The following is a 23,412-nucleotide window of genomic DNA, read 5'->3' as shown; positions in this document are numbered from 1 at the left end:
ATATGCACAGTTGCTCACCATTCACAGTTGTTGTTTCTACACCGGTTCCCGAGCGGGAGGAAATAATGTGCGTTGTGAGAGATCGAAACTACGATTTACACAGCTGATTATGAGCCATGTTGCCAAACAAATTCGAAACTGAAACTGAACAAAACAAAACTGCAACCCCAAGTGCACCGCGTACTTCCTCCTCCCAGCTAGTGCGTTCATTCACTTGTGTTAGTGTCGAGGTCGTCCTTTTGGCAGTTGCAGGCTTCCTTGAACGGGATTTTCGTCGTCCAGCAACCCCAAGTTTTCATTTTGGGCTGTGAAAATAACGGGGACTCCCTGAGCAGGATATAACAGGTTGTATACGATGAGTGAACATAGAGAGTACAGTATGTTACCGTAACGTTCGCGCTCCATATGGTCCCCAAAAAAGACCCAGGGGGCTGACGCCCATGCGGGGACTATCGCGCTCTCCACGTTGCGACCATTCCCGACCGATACCCATTGCCACATATTCATGACTTCGCCGTCCGCCTTCATGGAGCCACCACCTTCTCCAAAATTGATCTCCTAAAGGCATGCCATCAAATTCCTGTGGAGCCCGTTGACATCCTAAAAACTGCCATCACGACCCCGTTCGGATTATTCGAATACATCCGGATGCCTTTCGGCTTGCGCAATGAGGCGCAGACGTTTCAATGATTTATTGACGGAGTCACGCGCGGCCTCCAGTTTTGCTTCTGCTACCTCCACGACATTCTGGTGGCCAGCTCCGGCCTCACCGAGCACGAAGGTCACCTCCGGCAGCTCTTCCAGCGTTTACGAGAGTATGGCGTCGTCGTCAACCCTGAAAAATGTGAACTGGGCGTCTCTATCATCGAGTTTCTTGGCCATCGCATCGACGCCGCAGGTATCACCCCACTCCGCCGGAAGGTAGAAGCCATCGACACTTTTCCGCGTCCTGCCACCTGCCGCAAGCTCAGATAATTTTTAGGACTCATAAATTTTTACCGCCGTTTCGTCCCCCATTGTGCCCAGCTAATCCACCCGCTCTGCTCCCTACTTTCTGGGCCCGGTGGACCTTCCAAACCGCTCGAGTGGACTGCTGCCGCCGAGACAGCCTTCCTCAGCATCAAGCGTGCCCTCGCCGCGGCTACGCTCGCCGCTCACCCGATTTCCGACGCCCCTATCATCCTTACCGTCAACGCGTCCTCGGAAGCTGTTGGTGGTGCCCTCCATCAAGTCACCCCTGACCAGCCCCAGACCCGTCGCAGCGTACGCTCTCTCACGGGCACGGATTTCCGCCATCTCGTTCCCGACCACTGTCGACTACGCTTCAATTGCGCAGGATCAAGACCACGATGCCGCCATCCAAGACCTCATTCCCTGCCCTCAATCTCTGTCCATCCACAAAATTCCCTTCCCTGGAACGCCTTACCATTTGGTATGCGACTTTCCACCGGCAGCCCACGCCCCCTCATTCCGCAAGATTTTCGACAACACCTCTTCGACGTCTTTCACTCCCTGCACCACCCAGGAATCAAGGCCACTCGAAAGCTCATTGCGACTCGCTTTGTCTGGCCCTCGATTACGCGCGGCGTCCGCGATTGGGCCCGCCAATATTTAGCCTGTCAACGCTCAAGAATTCAGCGCCACACACTCTAGCCTCCATCACCGTTTCCTACACCCGATGCTCGTTCCCGTCATGTTCATCTGGACCTGGTGGGTTCCTTTCCCCATCTGCCGGCAAAGACTACCTTTTCACCTGCATTGACCGTTTCACCCGCTGGCCGGAGGCCATTCCCATCGCCGACATAACTGCTGACACGGTGGTGCGCGTCTTCCTCGACACTTAGGTGGCCCGCTTCGGCGCGCCCGCTATAATTACCACCAACAGAGGCCGCCAGTTCACCTCCCGTCTGTTCGCAGAGATGTGCCGTTTTCTCGGTTCCCAACATCGACAGACGACGGCTAATCACCCTTGCGCCAACGGCCTCGTGGAACGACTCCACCGCACTCTGAAGACCGCCCTGCGCGCACATGACGACCCCAGCCACTGGGTGGAACGTCTACCCCTAATTCTCCTTGGCGTCAGGGCTGCCATCAAGACAGACGCGCCTGTCTCACCTGCTGAGCTCGTACATGGCGCGACGTTACGACTACCGGGAGAATTCTTTGATCATGCAACTCTCGCCCAACCCGCTCCTGACCTTCTTGACTACGCCACACGCCTGCAGTCGTACTGTGCTGGCCTGCGACCACTGCCCACGCGGCCCTCTTCGTTCCGTCCCGTCTTCATTCATCCGGCTGTTCATTCCGCAATACATGTGTTTCTGCGGCACGACGCGGTTCGTAAACCGCTCCAACCCCCGTATGACGGCCCTTTTTCCGTCCACTCTCGTCAAGCGAAGACCATCAACCTTAGGCTTCCGCATCGGCTCGAAGTGGTCTCGGTGGACCGTGTGAAGCCTGCCTGTTTGCCTGCCATCACTCCGGTGCCCGAACTTTCTCACGCCTCGCACTGCCCGCCTGCACCGGTCCATCCGCCACGTTCGGTACATTGGGCACCCGGCCCGCCTTCTGTCCGTCTCATTCCTCGCCGGCTCACGGTCCAGGGGGGGGGGGGTACTTGTAGCTGACTACGATCGCTAGGCCACGCCCCTCGTGACCAGCCACGCTCATCGGGCACGCGTCATCATTCTTCCACCCGCATATGTTCAAGTCGCGCTCTTGCCCAGGAAACTGGTTATTCTTCCTGCTGCCTGATCTCGACTCCTCTCCTCAGATAAAATTATTGACAAAAGTGGGACTTTCGCCTAAGGAAATTAAAGCGCGACTGGACAACGTGTACAGGGAAGCCTCTCCTTCGTACGCAACGATAAAAGACTGGGCTAAGCAGTTTCGACTGGGGCGAGAGTCCACTGAAGATGATCCACGTGATGGTCGTCCAGTGGAAGTGGTGACACAAGAAAATTTGTCTCTTGTCGAGGAGCAAGTGCTGAGCGACAGGCGTCTGAAGGTGAAGGAAATCTCAGAAAGGCTGGGGCTTTCCAAATCAACCGTTTTTCGCATCATCGGCGAGGGCCTTCACATGAAAAAGGTCAGTGCCAGATGGGTGCCACGACTTCTCTCGTCAGTTCAAAAGCAACAGCGCGTCTTCTGTGCCAGAGAGTTTTGGAGCTCGAAGAGAACGAAGAAGAAATATTGATGTCAATTGTCACAGGGGGTGAGACTATGGTGCTCAATTATGATCCCCTTGCGAAAAAATGAGTCGATGGAATGGCGCAAACCAGGAGAAGCACCCCCAAGAAAAGCCAAGGTCACACAATCCACGAAGAAGATCATGGCAACAATATTTTGGGGTTGTCAATGGATCCTCCTCATCGGCTTCAAAGAGAGGAACACCACAGTGAATGCGACTTATTATGCTTCACTCCTGCACCGACTGCGAGACGCCATCAAGGAAAAAAGGCGCGGCACGTTGAGTCGAGGTGTCCGATTGCTCCAGGACAATGCCCCTGTCCACACGGCTTCTGTTGCCAAGGCTGCACTGAAGGAGTGCGGCTTCGAAGAAATCCACCACCCACCCTACAGTGCAGTCTTGGCACCGAGTGACTACTTCCTGGTCTCAAACTTGAAGAGGGATCTCAAAGGACGGAGATTTCAAAACGATAGTGAGGTGCAAGAGGCAGTTTTCCAGCATTTTGCCGACAAAACTTCGGACTATTTTTTCAAGGGTATAAGAATGCTGGTTGAAAGGTGTCAAAAGTGCATCGAAGTTAAGGGTGACTATGTCGAAAAGTAATACACTTGTTTCGTCTCTATATGACAATTAAAAGTTGGTCGGGCAGGAAACTTATGGAACCACCCTCGTCGTGCAGCGAACGGAGGGGCTGCACCTTGGAATGGCTGTCAGAGCAAGTGGCGAAAGTTGTGGCGGCGCTGCTATCGCGAACTACACAGTGCGCGGTGTGGTCCGGGCATGCTTTGCAAAGCATGCCGTCTGCGTCTAAACATTTCTGCGAATCGAGATTTTGTTCTGTTCTATTCTGTTGAGAGCAATTAATTATAGTGGTAATTAATTGCAATTATAATTGTATTCGTATTCCGCGCTTCCTCCTTACCAGTGCCGCGCATGCCAAAGGGAACCTGGACGTGGCCATTAGGAGGAGCCTAAAAAGAGGCTCGACCTGTCAATCAAATTGAGCGCTTTTCATTGGCTGCTGTTTCCTATCAGGCTGCCATGACACCAAAATTTTCCCGAAAATGGCGGCGTAGCTTGGAACGGCGAAACGAGGATTTCATGACAAAATGTTTTCATTGTTACTTAAATGTTATTCCGTAAGTGCACATTTTGTTGCAGTTATGCAGTTAGAATTTTTTTATCATGTTATGTGAAACACCCTGTATAGCTTGGATAGCCTGGGATTAATAGCGAACTGTATTTTGGCTCGTTATTCGAAAGAGAGCTCGAAAAGTAGGTGGAGCTCCAGGTTTAGGTGGGTCCCATTAATGGCCAGACTCCCTTTGGCATACACGGCACTGCTCCTTACTACACCCTAAAACAGAACTTCACCGCATGGCACGTTGTGCGCCAATCATTGCCACGAACGATAGGGTTATCGCTTTTGATTCGAGGAGAGAGGGAGGCGTACGCCTTTTTGTGGCAACTACCATATATCCTAATTGCCACAAAAAGGTGTACGCCCCCTCTCTCCTCGAATCAGAAGCGATAACTCTATCATTCGTGGCAATGGTTGGCGCACAGCGTGCTATGCGGTGAAGCTCTGTTTTTAGAGTGTAGCTCTCCATAGTCGTCTATTGCAGCGCCGCCGCCGGCTGTCGACGCCGCGATAGTCGCGCGGCGAGTGCGGTCGTGCCACTGTACCCTTCTATAGTTCACTGTACCACAGCTGCTAGCAGACGACGTCACTCAATGACGTCATCTACCCTTGGAGAATCCGAAACTATAAAGCTTTGCGGCTTCTTTCCAAAATTCGTGGAACTCCGTATTGTTCACGGACGCCGTTTATATTTGTGGACTGAGTCATTGAGCGAGGTTTATTTATTTGATCGGGAATAAAATAATTTTAAGAAACGTACTTTCTGGTTCGTCGTGGTACCTTAAGCTTTCGCTACAGCGCTGTGAATCTTAACTTGGATCACAATTTCCTGCTCTCCCTTTCTCTCCTTTAGATCCAGTCAGCAAATCGTCATCTCCAGGTGAACTTATGATCTATGACGCCGGCTTGATTGTCCAAGGTAGTCTACCTTTTCCTGGCGCTGAAATTAGACATTAGAACGGGCTCTCAAGGCACAATTCGCACTGCTACGAAAGAAGTGTCCTGTGCGATGGAAACAGGATAAATTTATCAACTAAACCCAAAAGCTTGCTTGTAACCAATATCGGCCATAGTTACGGTGCTATAACGACAGTGTTGCTTCGATATCTCGAAATTGAAACATTCGGTCGATTACGGATCCACACGTCGAAGTTGTCTGAAACTCCATGGAAAGACGACATTTTAGTGAGCTTTGCAAGGTTATTCTGCCGTTAAATTACTATCAGAAGGGAGCATCGAGAGCTGAAAAGCCGTCGTGTGTTATCCCGTTATCCGTTGCGTCGCCTATTATTGATAGCACATGTTTGTAGCTCCGTTATGGCAGAGTGATGCCGTCGCAGCTGCCAGAGGGATCATGTTGTAAATAATGTCTGAGAACAGATAAGTCAGTCCCTGGACGTTTGGTTGAGCGATGACACACAGACAAAAACAGAGAACTGAGGACTACCCTCATAAATAGCGCTTGGAGGTAGTTGGTAACTACTTGGTTTGAAACAAATGTAAGACCCCGACCCTTACCCCAAATCGCTACTATCTCCACTCACTACGGATTGAGGCATCTAGGTCTTAACGTAGAATCATAAAATCATGCCCTCTGATCCTTGAAGACGCGAATAGTGTTTCCAGGTACTCCTCAAACGCGCGCAACTTCGTTAACGGTAAGCGTATAAGTGTAATAAATGGAAGCTATAGGAGTAAACGTTGTGACATATCAATTTTTCCCCATGGCTTATGATAGCGTCGGATTATCACAAAGATTAATCATGTTCTTCAACTGTTCCGTGCAATAAAAGTCGAACGACGGTGATACACGATGCATATTGAAAACAGATCACTGCGGTGTGTGAGATGTCGTAACCGAGCGGAAATCTTAGAGCTCGCATCACAGCCAGGCATCCTCTTAACCTTGCATAATGAGCAGGAAAAAGGTAGGACACCGAGGCGCTTTATGCATGCAGTCATATTAAACTATAATATACCGTAATTATATTTGAATGTCTCTCCAACCTTTAGCTCCGCGCACAACCACTAGCAACGACCCACCGGGTTAGTATATTTGCACTTCTATTTCAACTCCCGTTGTAGTACACCCGCGATAATCGCTATGACAAATAATAAGCCGCCCAAAGTTGCCAAGCTCGCTAAATTCTATAATTGTTTGCGACTTACAGACTAACGCAAGCTTGAGCGAGTATACATCCCTCTCCCATATTGTGTCAAAAGCTTGTGGTGTAAGACAACTGTTTCCACAACTACGTAAAGCAAATTTTTGCACAGTTGCATGTGAACGACCTTGGTTCTGAAAAGGAGGAATCACTCTCCTTGTCAGCTTAAAGGGGCTATGAACTCTACCAAGCTAGCCCGCCGACTGTGTCGGCTCCAAACGGCGATTTTAACTTGCTAACTGTGACACCTTTTGTATATATGAATTTGATAGGTCCGTCTCTTCAATACATATAGTACACTGCTAGCCAACCATCTCCCCAATGACAACGTTCTCACTCCTGCTTTGTTGATAACGGGAGGCGAAGACCATTATGTAGAGCCATTATGTACCGCATTATGGCTGCAAATTAGGCTCCGCCTCCCGTTTTCAACAAATCAGAGACGAGAACGTTGTCATTCGAGATGATGGTTGGCGAAGAGCGTGCCACGTGGTGAACTCATTTTTAAGAGTGTAAAGCAGAACGTTATGTGTACCTCCGCGTTGGCGTCTGATTGGATGCTACAGTTCTTCAAATGACGTAACAATGGATAGAGGTATCTGGATGGCAGTGCGTCTAGTCGCCCGTATCCGAAAAAAAAGTGCATTTTTGTATTAACGCTGCACACGTTATGAAGAAGAAGAATTGAGCAATAAATCGTAAATAGAATTACGAAGCGTAGGAGAACAATATTACATCTGGCCGGTTTCACGTCAGTTCAGGCACGGAGGCAGGATTTTATTATTCATTTTACGCTGTTGGACATCATGTACGATGAGCTTCTAAATATAAAAAAATAATAAAAATCCAGGACGTCGATGGGACCTCCCTGCCTGAACTGACGTCAGGGATGGGCAGTATTTAAATACATCGTAATTAAAATACTATTTAAAATATAAATACATGTATCTATATTTTGTATTTAAATACAGACTCGAAAAATGTATTTATAATTATATTTAAATACCAATTTTCGGGTATTTATTCTTGTAAATACTTTATAAATACTCATAAATACAGAATATACTGACTCATATCTTAAAGTTGCCCTGCATTTCACCTTTCGTGAAGAAGGGCGAGTTTGGGGCGCAATTATGCCGGGTTAGCGCTAGCATGCGCAATCGACAAACCATTTTAGATAGGCGAGTTTTTCACTGTTGTTGCGGACAACGGTCGTGACTACCCGATTACATTGTTCTACGAAGCATCTTCGTCAAATTTAATACAAGCATTTGTTCATCGGCACCTGTGGAGATGCTGTTCTCCTTTGCGAATCTGATTGTACGGCCGAACAGAAGACGCCTAAAAGAAGCAGTCTTCGGGAAATTTCTAATATTAATTTTTCTATTATTTCTATTTCTCTTATTATACTATATCATTCTAATTTCTATTTCTATTATATCTGTGCTGTCTGGGGTTTTTCCTGGGTTTTCCTCAGACGCTTTCAGACATATGTCGGCACAGTTCCCTTAGAAGTCGGCCTAGGACGCACATTCCCCCAGGGCGTCAGTCGTGACGTTGCCCACATACGTGAGGCCGACAACGGCAAGCCCTATCACCACCCACCACCACCACCACCATCTAATATTAAAATCGCCATGATAATCTAACAAATAAATGCTATTCTTCCTTGCTGATTTGTCCGATGTATGATCATCGTTATTTCTGTAATTCCAGATAACATCTTCCTCACAGTATTTATGGTAGTAGTTACGGCATTTAAATACCGTATTTATATTTTGTATTTAAATACTCAAGTTGAAAACCCCCTCCCGCATTTACGGTTGGGTCGCCGCGGGAGGGAGACCTCCACGCCTAGCTGTGCGTGGCTCTCCCGTGTCTGGGGAAAAGGGGACCCTGGCGGTTGAGTGGCCCCGGAGGATGTTTAGGACCCTTAAGGCCCCTCCGGGAAAGCAACACACCGCTTTGGCCCCAGCTTCCCATAGTCGGGTGGTCCTGGAAGGCCCGGCCAGGGCTATCCAGCTTAGTCGCTGCGGCGGCAAGGGTCAACCTCGTGCAGAGCTACGCGCCTGCGCCTGGGTATAGTGTGAGGGCACGTACGTGCCACCGTGCGGAGCACGGTCCCCTGGTTGGGCTCGGTGGTGGGCGGCACGGCCTCCGCACTGAATCACACACACAACACATATGGCAAACAAACCCCTTAAAAACCCCCATGATCGGCGCCTGAAGAGGCGCTGCACCGAAGATAATCCAGCAACCGAGTTTTTCTACCAGAAACAGCCAGCATGGTTCCCTAGAGTCCTTGTCATACACGCAGATGAATCGATCAAGTCACAGTCAAAGCTGTCTCTATTTGCAACTGCTAAAGTTCTGGAACAGACGATAGGCAAAAATTACTCTGCTCGAAAGCTCCGCTCTGGTGACATCCAGGTGGAGGTCCAAGAAAAGGAACAGAGCGTATCCCTCTAGTCCCTGAAGGCAATTGCCGACATACCTGTCACGGTCACTCCGCACAAGACACTCAACATCGTAAAAGAGAGGAAGAGCTCCTGATGTGCTCTGACTCTGAAATTGAGGAGTATCTCAGAGAGCATGGAGTGGTCAGTGCACGGAGAATAATTATGCGTAGAGACGGCAACGAAATACCAACAAAACATGTCGTACTATCATTCCAACTTCACACTCTTCCATCTACAATACATGGTGGCTACCTCAACTGTAATGTACGGCACTACGTTCCAAACCCAAGGCGCTGTTTTAAATGCCAGCGCTTTGGGCATGGCTCACAGACATGCCGTGGACAAACAACATGTGCAAAGTGTGCGGGGAAGACCATGAGTCGCCAACATGTGAAAATGCCGTGAAATGCATCAACTGTAGTGGCAGCCACCCAGCATACTCCAGGTCCTGCCCACAGTGGAAGGACGAAAAGGAAACCCTGAAAGTTAAAGTTGAGCAGAATCTTTCTTATACTGCAGCGAAGGCACAGGTGGCATTTTCTAGAAAGGGCTCGTACTCCGAGGTTATGCGCAGGGAAGTGGCGCCACCTCGGAAATCTGTGGAGACTCAGACTGAGTCCCCACATAACACTCCCAACACAAACGTTGGGGACACAGCTCATGTGTCTCCCAAGGGAAACGTGGCCTGCCCAAAGGCTGGCCACAAGGAGGTCGCCAGCCCCAATCAGGCTGGCAATACCTCTTCCGAAGGGAATGGGGGCGGTGAGGGCTCGGTCCAAACCGTACCCCAGTCGATGGATGTCGATGACTGCTGCACGCCGCAGAGGTCATCGCCAACCCCTCAGAATTCCCCAGATCAACAGAAGGGGAAACAGCCGGGTCGAGGTAGAGGACATTTGCAGAAGGTGTCACCGAAGGCACCTCCAGCCAGGGTGCAAGCGCCCAAAGTACACCAAACATGCTGAATACGCAAAAGATTTTCATGCAGTGGAACTGCAGGGGAGTGCTTCCAAATGTTGATGATGTGCATGACCTCCTGGAGGCGCACAGGCCAATTGGCGTCTGCCTCCAACAGACATATTTGAACTCTGGACACACAAATCCGTCCCAACAATACCAAATGTTTAGGAGGGATCGCCCGGTGGTTACGCGATCCTCAGGTGGAGTGGCGATTCTAGCATCCCGGTCTGTTGCTGCAGTTGAGGTGCCGTTGACAACAACATTGGAAGCTGTGGCTGTTCGATTGAATCTCTCTACACCACTTACGCTCTGCTCAATATATCTTCCTCCTGCAGCAGATGTGCAGCGACAGGATATCGAAGATCTCTTAGACCAGCTGGCAGCCCCATGCCTCATTATGGGGGATTTTAATGCACACAGCCGTTTGTGGGGATGTTCAGATTTGGATTCGAGGGGCAGACTTCTTGAGGATTTACTCCTCCGCCACTCCATCACACTCCTGAACACAACACAACCAACATACTGCAGCACATCAACACGGACATTCTCTGCATTGGACCTTTCCATCCGTAGTGCGACCATTGCACAAGATCTGCAGTGGCACGTGATCCAAAACCTCTATGGCAGTGACCATTTTCCAACTTGGGTCGAGTATCAGTGTGATGATGCTGTGCTGTGTACGCGAAAACCCCGCTGGAGGCTGCAGAATGCGAACTGGGCGGTGTTCAGCGTGCTGGCTGACCTGACCCTACACAACACTGACAACGTGAGTATCGACGAGGCCAACGAATTCATAACAAACACGATAATACATGCTGCTACACAATCCATATCCAAGACGTCGTACTCTCTGCCCAAGCGTTCAAAGCCTTGGTGGAACGACGACTGTAAACGGACGCGCAAGGAACAACAAAAGGCGTGGGCTCGTTTGCGTCGATACCCGACAGTTGACAACATGATCCAATACAAAAGGAAGCGTGCTGCAGCCAAACGCACAAGGGAGGAGGCCAAGCGCAACTCGTGGAAGGAGTTTGTGGGTACATTGAACTCGCGAACTCCAGCCAAGGTTGTGTGGGACCGTATCAATAAGATCTCCGGGAAATACAAAGGGTTTACAGTGCCTTGTCTTTCACAGAATGGCGTTCCCTGTACGTCATTGGAGGAACAGGCTAACATACTTGGCGGACACTTTGAACACGTGTCTAGCTCCTCGCATTACAGTCAGCGTTTCCTGTCACACAAAACTGCTGCTGAAAAACGCATCATTAAACAACCTAAACAAGATACAGCTCCTTACAATGTACCCTTCAACGCACATGAACTTCAGAGAGCCTTACAGGCAAGAAAGAACACTGCACCTGGCCCTGACGGCATACACTATGACATGTTGCGGCATTTAACACCCCAGTCGCAACAAATCTTACTCTACTCTTTTAACCGTGTGTGGAGAGAAGGAACTCTTCCGTTGTCCTGGAAGCTAGCCGAAGTGGTTCCGGTTCTCTAGCCAGGGAAAGACCCGTCTGCTGCTATTAGTTATCGCCCCATCGCATTAACCAGCTGCCTTGAGAAGACTTTCGAGCGCATGGTAAATGCAAGGCTCGTATATGTTTTGGAAGAGGCAGGCATCTTTGACAAACACCAAAGTGGTTTTCGTTCGGGCCGAAGCACCCAGAACAACCTACTCCACCTAGAATCACAAATCAGAGAGGCTTTTGTTCGAGGGCAGTTCTGCGTACTCGTGTTTTCTGATCTCGAAAAGGCGTACGATACCACATGGCGTTTCGGGATTCTGCAAGATCTACACGCATGTGGTATCACAGGGTGCATGTACAGGTGCATCGATAATTTCCTCAGAGATAGAAAGTTTCGTGTCCGTCTGGGCTCAACTTTGTCTGACATCTTTGTACAAGAGAACGGGGTTCCACAGGGGTCTGTGCTGAGCGTTACGCTATTCGTTGTGAAAATGAACACGATAGCGAGAGCCATCCCACCTGGCGTCCAGTACTCCCTTTACGTAGACGATGTCCAGGTTTCCTACTCGGCATCAAGTATTTCAACAGCTGAGAGACAGGTGCAGCTCACGATCAACCGTCTATCTAAGTGGGCTGATGAAAACGGCTTCAGGTTTTCCGCGCAAAAGACAGCGTGTTCACCGCAGAGCTTTACGCGATTTTCCTGGCTCTGCGGCACATTCAACAAAACGACCTTCAAAATTCAGTAATTTATTCCGATTCGCTAAGCTCTGTGCGTGCGCTGCTTTCATGCTATGACAGCAAGAATCACCTCGTCAAGCGAGTACGAGCGCTTGCGACTCAACTTTGTTCCCGAGGCTTTTCAATCTGTCTCAGCTGGGTCCCCAGCCACACTGGGATCCCGAGGAATGAACGAGCCGACCGTGAGGCTCGGCGAGCGTTGGCACAAGAGGAGTCAGCTCTAGGACTACCCTACCAAGACATCCTGCCAGTGTTAAAGAGAGCTGTCTGCACACTGGCAGCAGGAGTGGGACATGGAAGAAAATAACAAGCTACACCTCACACAGCCAGACGTTTCCCCCCCCCGCATCGGACTGAACACATCAACAGATCATCCGAAGTTCTGTACGCGAGATTGAGGATTGGACACACATGGCTCACGCATCACCACCTACTCAGAGGTCAGGATCCGCCAGCCTGTGCGCACTGCGGTGACAGCTTGACTGTCTTGCACGTACTGGCATCCTGCCCTCACTTCGAACACCAACGCCAACAGTATTTCACCGCATTCTACAGATACCATGTCCCACTCCACCCAGCCCTTCTACTGGGTGACACCCCTCTTGTGCCCTTTGATAACGTCATTAAATTTTTGACCACGTGTGGGTTTCTTAGTCAGATGTAGATGATAAGCATTGCTCCGCTTTTATCCAATATCACCGAACTCCTCATGTAAATATCTCACTGTCACACTTGTAGATAGCTTTTAACTGCCATGCTCGCTTGCTATCGTCATCCTCCTCTCTCTCTTATCCTGGTCAATCTCATCGCTCATACCTGTAGATAGGTTTTAACTACCACACACTCTCTCTCACATCATCTTTCCCATAATCATCTTCGACACACTCACCATAGTTTTGGCGCTCTATGGCCTTTGTTGCCTTTGTGCCATTAAACACATAATCAATCAATCAAGTTGAAAACTATTTATGAAGAGTATTTAAATACCCCTGCCAACAAAGTATTTTGTATTTATATTTAAATACTCAAAAAATGTATTTATGCCCATCCCTGACTGACGTGAAACCGGCAATCTATTAAACCCGTAACTAAATACATGCGGATTATAGTTCATCAAATACATCAGATTGTAGTTCTCCTTTAATTGATGTGTTTTATGCTTAGATGCCCCTCGCCCGCGAAAACTGTACTCTTCATACTGTGAGTTACATTCTGCAGCATGTATGCGCAAAGGCATTTCGTCTCCACACAGGGAAGAGGGTAAAGCTTGCAGTAACCAAGGCAGCAATTAGGGGATATTCGTAGATCGATATGCGTGCACTGAAGATGCCAAGTACGCTTCTCCTTGAAATGTTGCCCCTTGATGTGTTGAAATTTGGGAGAGTGCCGCTAAGGACAGTCCACGCGGAAAACAGGGGAGGCCGTTACTTCACCTGTATTCCAACCATCGTTTCAAATGGCATCGTTCCCTGCCCTGAGTTGTTGAAAATGGGAGGCGACACCTTTTTTGTGACAATTATGCACTTCATAATTGTCACAGAAAAGGCGTACGCCTCCTGCTTTCAACAAATCAGGGCAGAGAACGTAGTCATTCGAAATTATGGTCGGACTACACGCAGAACCGTAGCGACGGGGGTACGAGAGGACGCCGAACGGCAATCCCTGGCAGGTTGGTTGGACCGCGACAGCTCTGACTTACATGTCATTTGGCGGCCCTTCCGCTAACGGCCTCAGGTTTGCAGTCTGACTATAGGGTACTACATGCATAGGGCATTGCGTGTCGAATGTATAGGATCCCGCGAGGAAGAGCAGTTATAGTCGAGGCTACTTTAAACCACAGACGACTTCGCGCCTGCGTGGAGCCGGCCATTTTGGTGCGCTTACATCCGGAACCAGAAAGTTACAGAGTATTCGGTTCGTCATGTGCCTCGGCAATACTGCAGCGCTTTCGTCTATGGCTTCGTGCAACTTCAAAGTCCTGGACAGCTGGAGGATGTTACGCCCTATAAAGGTAAACTACGTAGGATTTAACAGAAAGCGCTCTCGCCATATGAGAGCAAAACGAGGGTAGTGATATGTCTGTGGTACTGCTTTGTCTCAATACTGTGAAAGCGGTTAATTTCGCAGTATTAAAGTAACGATTTTTTGTTTGTTTGTTTGTTTGTTTCTTTCTTTTTTCTGGCGCTAGTGTTCCGCCCACATGCGCGTTTAGGAGTAGCCAGTGCTGACTGGGTTGGGACTAACGTCTCCATATTTTTCATTAATTTCCAATTCTAATAGACCTTTTCCTGTTTGTGAAGAAATGACGTTAATGTGTTCGACAGCGCCACCAGTTTGGTAGAGTTGAACTACGCTCGAATCGAGGGGCAGCAAAGTCGCGTTCGAAAGCCACGGTCTTGATGGGATTACGATGGTCCCCGAAAGGGACGCGACCTTCGGTCCTACTTTTCTTTCAGTAGGAGGCAGCGAACAAGTGCCCATTCGTGAAACCCAGCCTTCCCCTTCCGATTTGTTTCGATTTCAGTCTGTCTACCAACGCCATGATGACGTTTCTCGGGTAGAGGTCTATTCCCAAGATACACGTGTTTGTTTTCGTTGCAGCACAGAACGGTCTGAAAGGTGACCTTGGCGGCAGTGTGATGAAGCCTCGAGTCACCAAATAAGCTTTGCCTGAGAGTAGCGACACTGAGTTCCAGGGGCGAGCAGGAGAGGCAAGGCCATTTTGTTTCCGCGCCACGCTAGAGCCACTTCACAGCCCTCACGATGTCATCTGTCCAGTGCGCTCCGAAATTATGTTCCTGCTACGAGCAGCTCTCCGCGGTGGGTGCCTTGATAGCTTTGAGCTCACCTTGATCACCTCTGGACGGTCCCTTGGACAATACATAGATAATACAGCACAACAATCACACAAGCTTCCCTAACCCACGGCCTCCACGGCGAGCATTGTTATATGTTAGCTGTTTCTGCTCCTCAATTAGGGATGGCACTGGTGCGGAGCGGAAACAAGATGGCTTCCCTGCTCGCCTGTGGAGCTCAGTGCCGCTACTCTGACTAATAAAGGCCATGCATGTCGGCTGGCTCAGAGAGACCTCCGCAGAACTCCGAGCCTGAGACAGTGGCATATACGTGCTGGGTTCGGAAGAGCTGGCATCCCCTGTGTCATTGTGCAGGGAGGTGAAGAAAAGTGTGTTATTAAAAGTTAGTGATCCAAACATTTGCGACACTGAGACACTTCGAATTGGTGAATTTTATTTATTGCAATTTCTAGTGTCGGTAATATTTCCGCCATCGCTACCAATGTTCGGCTTCAAAAATTGCGACAAAATAGCAGTCGCTATTCATGAAGAATACTTGTGTTCAAGTATTCTTGGTAGTTGTAACTTTTGCAATACGTAGAAGCGGCATGACATCAGTTCATGGGTTTTTGTTTCATTTAGTTCGAAAATGGTGTGCCTCATACGATAGCTTGAATTGAAGTGAAATCGCTATACTATTGAACTTGCGATCAACTAAAGTTGCTGTTCTTCGGCGCAGGGTGAAGCAAAAGTAACTGCACATTAAGCTATTTGAAAAACATCCACTCTTAAATTATCCTCTTACTCTCCCTCTGCACACAACGTTACAATGTTACCATGTTTGTCACAGAATTATTCTTGAAGTTACCTGACTACTCAAGCAGATACAGCGTTGATTCGTAACAATTCGTCTTCTAAGTCCTATGTACTGTGCCAGAATAATGTATCCCCAATAATGACAGCACTAATACTGCTACATCATACTGGCGTGTATATATTAATAGACTTTGGAAACCAGTACCTCGCGTGATACTAAATACGGTACAGACCATCGCTGCACATGGTACAGTCATGTACAAAAGTTTGCGGAACACAGAAGCGTTGTCTTTCTCTCCCTCAGCTACATCCTCATGCCGGAAGAAAGCGGGCATGTGCACCCATTCAGAGGGGTGGACCAGTTGAAGCCCCAGGGACTTGAAAAGATGTCGCTTCGAGTTCCGTAAACTCTTGTACACCACTGTAGTTGGCGGTGCGCTGTTTGAGACAGAGCGTCTCCGAAAAGTGGAGGTCTTACTGACAATCCATGACAAATCAAAAGGTGACGTGACCTTGCTGAAAAATACTGCGAAGATCAATAAAGGACAGTCCCGTCCCGTGTACCTGGCTGTGGGCGGCCCTTCAGCAACGGACCATATCAAAGACACGGTGAAGGTAGACAAACACCGGGACACATTCTGCGTTGGGCTTCTGGACGCTCTCAAGCAGTATAACCTGGACGGAGCAGTCATCCATTTCGAAGCCACCCTTCTCGACAATAATTTGATATCTGCTGCCTTCGCCAGCGTAAGCCAGCGTTCTTTAAGACACCAGACGCGGCGGCAGTCCGCACGAATTGATCTAGTTCGTCTCAGTTGTAATCACCCTCCTGCTGCCTTACGTCTTTCAGCAAAACGGAAAAAAGTAGAGAACTCCGACTTAACATAAGAAAATAACAAGGTTTACTCAGATGTTTCGTCCGTCATGCGACGGACATCATCAGTGCTAACTGAATGAGAAAGTCCTTGGCCTACGAACAAAGGGGGGGGGGGGGGGACCCAGAAAGCTTCTAGAGTCTTGGCACATATGTGGTGACCTCTCGATTTGTAACCAAAAACGTGGCCCCCTTCCCGAACGATACTCACATCGCCTCAAATAGTGACTGTTGGTGGATTCTCTCATTCAGTTTGGCACTGATGATTTCCATCTAAAGACGGACGAAACGTCCGAGTAAACCGTATTAGTTTGTTATGTTAAGTCAGAGTTCTCTATCTTTTTCGTTATGTCGCATCCCGGCTTTTGGAGTACTTTTGCATCTTTCAGCACATCAGCACTTGCTTCTCTGCCCATGGTAAAACGCTGGTTCTCGTCGTCCCATCACAATCGGCAAAACGACAACAGTATTTCCCATTTATCGACGCAAGGTGGGTTGTATATGCAGGAATGAGGCTTCTGCGGCGACGTCACGTTTGGTCACGTGACATGGGAAAACACATAGCCGCACCGGAGTCACAGTAGGAGGGCATGCCTTGAGTTGCTGCAGTATTGTTGTGTTGTGTATATGCAGTATTGCAGGTATGACGTCTGTGGTGCACCCCCCTCCCCCATGTTTCCCCGTGTCACGTGACTCAAAGGCGCTCGAAGGCTGCGCGTGACGTCATGTGCAGGTGCCTTATTGAAACAATATAGAGGTACGTACACACCATGACGCGTACACAAGCATTATGGCTGCCATGTTACCACACACGCATGGCTTCTGTCCACGTGTTATCCACATAGAAGTTTTACTTCCTCTAGTTCCGTATAATACGCCTTATTTTTACTGATTTGCTAAACAACTAAGATTTTAAATTTCGTCTCGGTAACCGCTAGTACAGCTCGAAGCAGAATTAACTTGAACGCGCCTCCGACCTGCGGAGCGCGAAGGGAGCCCCCCTATCGTCGCTAAAGAAAAATAAAGGGAAAGGGTGTTTCGCCTGTACCAGTTCTGCCGCAGGGGTGTCCATGCCATGCCATGAGCTGTTGACTCGGCATCGCATTACCCTCAGCTATCATCGCGACGTTTGTTTCGTGTTGCGGCGATTATGTAAAGGTGTATGCTGGCCGATATCGCAAGGATTCAATGGTAGTGCAATGCCCGAATCAACAGCTCATAGCAAGGCGGACACCCCCGCAGCACAAGTGGGACAGTCGAAACAACCTATCGTTTCGTTTCGCCTAAGTGCCGCTATAGGGTGGCTATAGGGGGCTCTCCGCAGGTCGGAGGCGCGTACAAGTTAACTGTGCTTCGAGCTGTACCACGACTAATCACATAGGCACAACTCTGCCTTGATTGCTGCCTATTGATTCTTGAGTAATTTACACTGCTTTGCAGTTACAACGTTTCTGTGATATTTTGGACTCATCATATTGTTGATCCAGCTGACACGGTATCTCAGTGCCCTGTGGACCTCAAGATGATAGTGAGTAGCTTACGTTCATAAGACCTACTACCAAATTGTCTAGAAAAATTTCATGTAGGGCTTGTAGATCGGTATTGGGACCTACCATATAGAGATAACGAAATATTTAGGTATGAGCCTATGTTAACTGTGACGTAAACTTGGGGGAGCTCATTGGGTTTCACATAGGTTAACTTAACTTTTCTAGAAAACCATTCAACATGATATCACGGTGGGTCTTGCTCACCTCCCTTCACGACACACATCAAAGCCATTATCGGCATCACAACTGTTCAACTTGAAAGCCATTCGACTTCAACTTCAACTCACCATTCAACAGACATCCAACCGCGATTCCATCATACAACCTAAACCGGAGCGCAATGCGCAACATGCACACCTCGTTAGCTTTCGAAGGGACCTGGGCACCCTCGGTAGCCTATTTTGGAGTATCGGATGGATCATATACTGAAATACAATTTGTTGAGGCACGTTCGTTAAGTGTATAGTGGGGCGGAAAACGTTTGTAACGGTAACGGGAATGTGTTTTTGCAATTAACACGTATGCCTACAACGAGTCGAAGATACCAGCTAAATTCCTAACATTCTTCCGTGTCAAATACTGTATTTTTAACTCAGGTTATCACGTATAATGTGATTACTTGCTGAGCGGAGCTGTGAAACCAGCATAATTTTTCTTTCACGAATTAAAACACCATTTGTAACACCATACTCCCCGTCCAAGCTGGGTGTAAACAGGTGTATTGGACGTAAACACTTCTTTCAACACATCACTTTGCACCCTTAATGCTCGACATTGGATAAAATGTGGTGTATGTCAATATTACGCTTTTAGTAATGCTCTTCTTGCACCCTTTGCTTCAGTCTGCGGGATAGAAAAGGGTGTTTTTATAAGAATACACCTGTTTTGAGCGAATAAAGGTGTAAAATTATTGACTGTGTGATGTTAATAGAACAATGATACACATTCTGAACACAGAACATGTCGGTTTGTGTATGCCACTGCATGCAGCTATCACGAATAGTAAAAATTTGGAACACGTCACACTTCATCAATTTATTTTTCCTTCGTTCTCTGTCTCTCCAATATGCAAGGACGACTTCGAAAAGCACTCAATGCCGCAACCGTCTGGACATTCCAAGCCGACGCCGCAGTACCTGATAACGCTGTCACTCTCGGCTGGACGATTTAGATTGAGCAATTCCAACAACCCTGGAAGTCTGCAGGCCGTCGTTGCGGGGTCTCCGGAAACTGTCCGCTACACTGAGGCACGTGCTTTATTCCGCTATTCTTATAATGACTAGGCCTGATCATCACAGCGGTCCACAAAGTCAAATTTCTACCTGCTTCTTTGAATTGTTCTGCAGGTAGAGTGCTGGACAAACGTTTACGGAACACGTTCCGGCGCGTTCCTTCCTCAGAGTGACACGCTAGCAGCGAATGGTACCGTACGGACTTGCAAACAGGTGACTCGGTTGCGTATAGGCACGTGTATATAAGTGCGTACGCTCCCATTTGCTGCTTGCGTGTCACTTTGGGGAAAGGATGCGCTGGAACGTGCTCCATAAACTATTAGGGTCAGTTCTCACTTGGCGACGCACGACGAGACGTTGTGAGCTGTCGGCGGAAATAGACGCGCATTTCCGGCGTTGGAAGAGGAGAGAGGTCGAGCCAAAAAAATTCCCATACCTACGAGGGTGGATCCATAAGTTTCCGGCCCAAGGTAGAAAATTCGCGCGAATTGGAAAATGCCATTAAGGACGCGTGGCGCCATCTGTTGGAGGGCCAGAGCACCACCCTCAACCCTCTCCATGCTTTTGTCGGTTGGAGAGCGCCATTCCAAACAGCCAGGGTGCACTCTTCAGTTAAAATGGAAAAAATCGAGTACCGCGCTGTGATAAAATTCTTGACAAAAGAGGGCTTTCGCCTAAAGAAATTAGAGCGCGACTGGACAACGTGTACAGGGAAGCCTCTCCGTCGTACACAACGGTAAAAGACTGGGCTAAGCAGTTTCGACTGGGGCGAGAGTCCATTAAAGATGATCCACGCGATGGTCGTCCAGTGGAAGTGGTGACACAAGAAAATTTGTCTCTTGTCGAGGATGAAGTGCTGAGCGACAGGCGTCTGAAGGTGAAGGAAATCTCAGAAAGGCTGGGGCTTTCCAAAACAACCGTTTTTCGCATCATCGGCGGGGGCCTTCACATGAAAAAGGTCAGTGCGAGATGGGTGCCACGACTTCTCTCGTCAGTTCAAAACCAACAGCGCGTCGTCTGTGCCAAAGAGTTTTTGGAGCTCTGTCAAGAGAACGAAGAAGAAATATTGAAGTCAAATATATTACAAAGGATGACACTATGGTGCTGTACTATGATCCCCTTTCAAAAAATAAGTCGATGGAATGGCGCAAACCAGGAGAAGCACCCCCAAGAAAAGCCAAGGTCACACAATCCACAAAGAAGATCATGGCAACAATATTTTGGGATTGTCACGGGATCCTCCTCATCGACTTCAAAGAGAGGAACACCACAGTGAATGCGACTTATTATGCTTCACTCCTGCACCGACTGCGAGACGCCACCAAGGAAAAGAGGCGCGGCAGGTTGACTCGAGGTGTCCGGTTGCTCCAGGACAATGCCCCTGTCCACACGGCTTCTGTTGCCAAGGCTGCACTGAAGGAGCGCGGCTTCGAAGAAATCCACAACCCACCCTACAGTCCAGACTTGGCACCAAGTGACTACTTCCTGTTCTCAAACTTGAAGAGGGATCTCAGAGGACAGAGATTTCAAAACGATAGTGAGGTGCAAGAGTGAGTTTTTCAGCACTTCGCGGACAAAACTTCGGACTGTTTTTTCAAGGGTATAAGAATGCTGGTTGAAAGGTATTAAAAGTGCATCGAAGTTAAGGGTGACTATGTCGAAAAGTGATACTTGTTTCGTCTCTATGACTTAAAAGTTGGTCGGGCCGGAAACTTATGGAACCACCCTCGTATCTCTTTCACGGCGTTTGCAGAGAACGGTCACGTCTCCTGAGCTTTCGTCTGCTTTGGACGACGAAATGCCACTGTGGTGGAAACATGAAAATCGTGCGCTCTGACGGGGCGGCGGAAGTAGAGGCGCATTTCCGCCGCCCCGTCAGTGCGCACGATTTTCATGTTCCCACCACAGTCGCATTCAGTCGTCCAAAGCAGACGAAAAAATCAGGAGGCGTGGCCTTTCTGCGTCACCTAATTGGTCGCCAGCTGTCGTTCTCGGCAGCTCTCGCCGACGCCGTGTAAGAAGGTCGGCATGGCAGTTTTTTTTGTTTTTTTTTTGGCTTGACGCCTTTCCTCTCCTGACTCCGGAAATGCGCGCCAATTTCCGCCGCCCACTCACGACGCCGCGTCGGGCGCCGCCAAGTGAGAACTGGCCCTTAGACCACAACTGTACAATCGCCGATGATGAGAATAAGATGATCACTATCTCGATCGTGTTTCTGGAAAAGTGCCACGGGATCTATATTAATGGAACGATGCTTAAAACCGACCCTAGGAGCCAGAGTCTGAGGGGCTGACTTAGGCTTGCTTTGGCCGACGGAAAGAGAGACAGCCTGTACCATTTGTCAAGTCGATTCGGAGTAGCCTTTATTTTTTTTTATTAGTTCCGGCTCGAGTTCAGTTCCAGAATGGCGGAAAAAATTCGCTTCGGTTCCGATTCGTTTCGACGTCCTGGTCATTACTCGTACGTGGCCAACACAAATCGCTATTTCACCAGGGTTGAAAAAAATCCGGGTATTTTTAAAAATATCCTCTTCAGTGGGCTTTCTTGGATAAAACCCGGATATTTCTGGGTATTTTTGGAGAATATATATACAATGAAAAAATGGCTAGGAAGCAAGCGAGCTGGTGAAGATGATGCATAACGTAAAACCTCGAGACTAGGCAACACGAAGGGACATATATAGACAAGCCTAGAAATGTGACACAGAGTAAAAAACAAATGTGTTTTGCTGTTCTTCTTGATTTCGGTTGATCTGTTGTAGTTTCGGTATATGAAACTGCCTGTCCCAGTAACATTGAATGAGTTTCCGTTGTTTTCTGAAAGGTATAGAGTCCCGTGCACGCGTGGGTGAATGGCGCAAACTCTACACGCCTGTAACTATTAGCTGTCTTACTTCAGTTACAATGCCTCCAGGAAGCAGAAGAAAGCCTCTTCCTGAGTGGGCAGAAGTAAAAGAAAACGGGAAACAAGTTAAATCTGAAAAGTTCAAAAAGTCAAGCTAAAAAGTTAAAAAAGTTAAACGTTCATGTTGCACGTACCAGGGCTTTTGTAAACAGTCAACACTACAATAAAATAGAGCGCGAGTTTTCCGTGTGACGTTGAATTAAGATTGTCTTTCACATCACATCTGGACAGAACCTATAAAAAATCCGGATTAAATTGTGTGGATAAAATCAAAAAAAATCCACCGGATAAAATCCATGTGGATTAAATCCAAACAACCCTGTATTTCAGTGATTGGTTGTGTCATAAAAGACATCTCCACATCTCCACCCTCTATAGGTATGCAGGGGAGAAAAGTTGCAATGGCAGAGAAAGCTGAACAGTGATACAGGTTGCATTGAGATATGGAAAGGCGACGTTTGGATGTCTTCACTGGACGGCGCCAGTGACAAAGCAATCGTAAGACTCAGTCAGCTTTGTGCCTGTAATTGCGAACGCTCGATTTTTAGTTACTCGTGATTCGTGAGCGGATATTGACTTTATGCGAAGTTGCTCTCAAATGAAGTTGCTAGTTGAAGTTGAAGAAAAATTGCACAAGCGATCTACTTCTCGTTCGTTCCCGTTTTGCTAGCATACAATACGAGTTCAGCCGTGCTTTTTTTTTTTTTACCCGCACAGCGATTTTCTGGAGATAAATGTGAAGGAACGTTGCAGCTGAGATTTCTATAGTGTGGTTGCGTTGTCCTCTTAACCCCTTTATATGCAGGCAGGCTTAGTATGCAGCCGTTGCCTTGGCAGTAGTGGCTAGGGATTCTCGGAGAACCCCATCACACCAACTAGCATACTCCAAAGATATTACAGAACCCTCCCCTCCCGCAAAGATACCTGCAAAAAAGTCCAAAATGCCTTCAAACGAGGACAAGAATGTCCAGAAAGCCCCCTGATACGGATGCCGCACACTCCTACGGAATACCAACCATGATGGAAATCCTCTCCAGATCCCTAATAGCCACAGTAATAGATCGTGTGTCGTGCTACTACATCCAGGCCAACTGATTTGTGCCGAGCATAAAG

General features: G+C 48.3%; 2 protein-coding genes across 8 annotated transcripts in view; one reads left to right on the top strand and one right to left on the bottom strand.

Moving 5' to 3' along the window:
- The window catches only part of LOC135388314 (uncharacterized), a 37,151-nt gene that overhangs the window by 11,752 nt on the left and 1,987 nt on the right, over positions 1-23,412 (top strand). For 3 of the 7 annotated variants that reach the window (XM_064617786.1, XM_064617783.1, XM_064617782.1), the window contains 8 exons: positions 5,185-5,250; positions 6,345-6,377; positions 13,969-14,139; positions 16,242-16,486; positions 17,003-17,103; positions 18,054-18,141; positions 19,237-19,410; positions 22,678-22,797. In XM_064617786.1, the coding sequence (XP_064473856.1) occupies positions 5,185-5,250; positions 6,345-6,377; positions 13,969-14,139; positions 16,242-16,486; positions 17,003-17,103; positions 18,054-18,141; positions 19,237-19,410; positions 22,678-22,797 (998 nt within the window). The remainder of the gene's footprint in view (positions 1-5,184; positions 5,251-6,344; positions 6,378-13,968; positions 14,140-16,241; positions 16,487-17,002; positions 17,104-18,053; positions 18,142-19,236; positions 19,411-22,677; positions 22,798-23,412) is intronic. The other 4 variants (XM_064617787.1, XM_064617785.1, XM_064617784.1 and 1 more) reach the window with 3 other exon arrangements.
- Positions 1-23,412, bottom strand: part of LOC135388317 (cuticle protein 65-like) — a 49,912-nt gene that overhangs the window by 25,507 nt on the left and 993 nt on the right. The window lies entirely within an intron of this gene.

Source organism: Ornithodoros turicata, chromosome 3 (genome assembly GCF_037126465.1).
Source record: "Ornithodoros turicata isolate Travis chromosome 3, ASM3712646v1, whole genome shotgun sequence".
Classification (NCBI taxonomy): domain Eukaryota; kingdom Metazoa; phylum Arthropoda; class Arachnida; order Ixodida; family Argasidae; genus Ornithodoros; species Ornithodoros turicata.
The sequence above is the reverse complement of the archived record's forward strand: the minus strand, read 5'-3'. Positions and strand labels throughout refer to the sequence as shown.